The sequence below is a fragment of the Zea mays genome, chromosome 4, assembly GCF_902167145.1.
Source record: "Zea mays cultivar B73 chromosome 4, Zm-B73-REFERENCE-NAM-5.0, whole genome shotgun sequence".
Classification (NCBI taxonomy): Eukaryota; Viridiplantae; Streptophyta; class Magnoliopsida; order Poales; family Poaceae; genus Zea; species Zea mays.
In genome coordinates, this window is record NC_050099.1 from 20,075,019 (window position 1) to 20,077,284 (window position 2,266).

At 51.5% G+C, this 2,266-nt stretch overlaps 1 protein-coding gene across 1 annotated transcript; it reads left to right on the forward strand.

Moving 5' to 3' along the window:
• The first annotated feature begins 605 nt into the window (after positions 1-605).
• Positions 606-1,893, forward strand: LOC103652915 (TRIBOA-glucoside O-methyltransferase BX7-like). The gene is made up of 2 exons (XM_008679909.3): positions 606-1,494; positions 1,588-1,893. The coding sequence occupies exons 1-2, from the start codon at positions 643-645 to the stop codon at positions 1,891-1,893; spliced, it is 1,158 nt and encodes a 385-aa protein (XP_008678131.1). The 5' UTR covers positions 606-642.
• Positions 1,894-2,266: the final 373 nt, after the last annotated feature.

Sequence of the window (2,266 nt, forward strand, 5' to 3'; positions counted from 1 at the left end):
CTGCATTAGCCCTATGTAGCTGTATTGTAAGTCTGTATCTTGTAGTTCACCCATATAGTTATCTAAAATACTGTTTTGTATTGTTTTATATTGTATACCGTATTGTTCGTTGAGTAAAATTTAAATATGAGGATAAAATCAAATGAGTAAACTGTCGGAGATAAGCGATCACGTGGGAGGCGCAGGGCTTGGAAAGGAAAGGGAATCTCAACATATAACACAGGAATATAGGAGAAGAGAAAATATCTATCACATTCACATGAATCTTTTCCTGCTGACACCATTGATGAAAATGACAACACTGAATGTATAGTAATGCAATATATGTGAGAGCTGTCGGGAATAGATCGAGTGGCCGCTCATCATATTAAATTATATAAATAAATGGCCACCTCCTGTAGCAGATGCTCTTCATCATGCTTTACCAACCCATTCTGTTTCATCCACTGTTTAACATAACTACTGTGCACTACCTACTGTGTTGTACACCGTTTAAGCATAGATCGATATTTACCGCGGCAAATTCCTTTTCCCGCTACTGGCGTCTGTCGGCGCGGCGGCGTACCTACGTACCTGTGCTTACTAGTGTATATAATGCTGAATGTATATGGGCAGAAGGACATCAATCAAATACTCACAACCATGGGGCACCAGGCGCAGCACGCCACGGACGACACCGAGGAGCTGCTGGCAGCGCACCGCGAGCTGTGGTGCCATGCCCTGGGCTACGTCAAGTCCATGGCGCTCAAATGCGCCTTGGACCTGCGCATCCCCGACATCATCCAACGCTGCGGCGGAAGCGCCACACTAGGCCAGCTGCTCGCCGCCAGCGAGGTCCCGGCGTCCAACCTCGGCTACCTTCGACGGGTCATGCGCACGCTGACAGCCATGCGCATCTTCGCGGTCGTCGGCCACGGTCACGGTCCCGACAAGGCCGACGACCCTGCAGACGACGACGCGACCGCCGTCTCCTACCGGCTCACCCCGGCGTCCCGCCTGCTCGCCACCAGCGACGACGACGACGACGCCTCGAAGAATAATCTGAGCATACATCCCAACATCTCCAGCCACGTCCGTCCCAAAAACGTCTCCCTCCTGTTCAGCATGGCCGAGTGGATGAAGGACGAGCAGGCGCTCTCCGTGTCGCTCTACGAGACGGTGAACCGCAAGTGCATGTGGGCGTGCGTAGAAGACGACGCCGCGACCAGAGCCTGCTTCTACGAAAGCATGGACGCCGACACCCGCCTCGTCATGCAGGCCGTGATCCGCAAGTGCCCTGCCGTCTTCGACGACGGCCTCACGTCGCTCGTCGACGTCGGCGGCGCCCGGGGCACGGCCGCTGCGGCCGTCGTCGCCGCCTTCCCGCACATCCAGAAGTGCACCGTCATGGACCTCCCCCACATCGTCGCCGAGGCTCCCGCCGGCACCGGACTGTGCTTCCACGGCGGCGACATGTTTGAGCACATCCCGTCGGCTGATGCAGTTATGCTCAAGGTATATATATATACAAACTGGTATCAAAGTATGCCATTTAATTTCAACCAACAAGTGCATTAAGATAATATGATGCGCCTTTCTGCAGTGGATTGGATTCTGCACGACTGGGATGACGACAAGTGCGTCAAGATAATGGAGCGCTGCAAGGAAGCGATCAGTGGCAAGGAAGGGAGAGGAGGGAAGGTGATTATAATAGAAACAGTGCTTGGATCTCGGCCAGACGACGACGCGACATGCAAGGAGACGTATGTCTTGGATCTCCAAATACTGAGCTTCGTGAACGGAGCCGAGCGAGAGGAGCACGAGTGGAGGAGGATCTTCCTAGCTGCTGGATTCCGTGACTACAAGATCACGCACACTCGTGGTATCCCGTCGATCATCGAGGTCTTCCCATGATGGATGAGAGTCGATCGATGGATCGAGAGAGAGGGCAGGGAATAAGTTAGTTTGAATAAGGTGCGTGCGTGCGTGCATGCTGATATAGCTTGCATTGTGTTTGTAATAATCAATCATATGCATGGTGAACATGTTTACCATTTATTTTCATTATTAGTTAGCATTTGTGATTTGTGGGCGTACGTAGTAGAATAATCACGGGCTTTCATCAAGCTCTCATGTCAACTGTGTAATGCAATGGAAAACTGTTGGCACATTTTTTGGTCAAACACCAATTATTCCTATATCCAGTTCACTAGGAATTGAGACCTAGGGAAGCTCTCTACAAGGTATCGGACAGAGGTCATCGGACCGTCCATTGTAGGTCACTGAG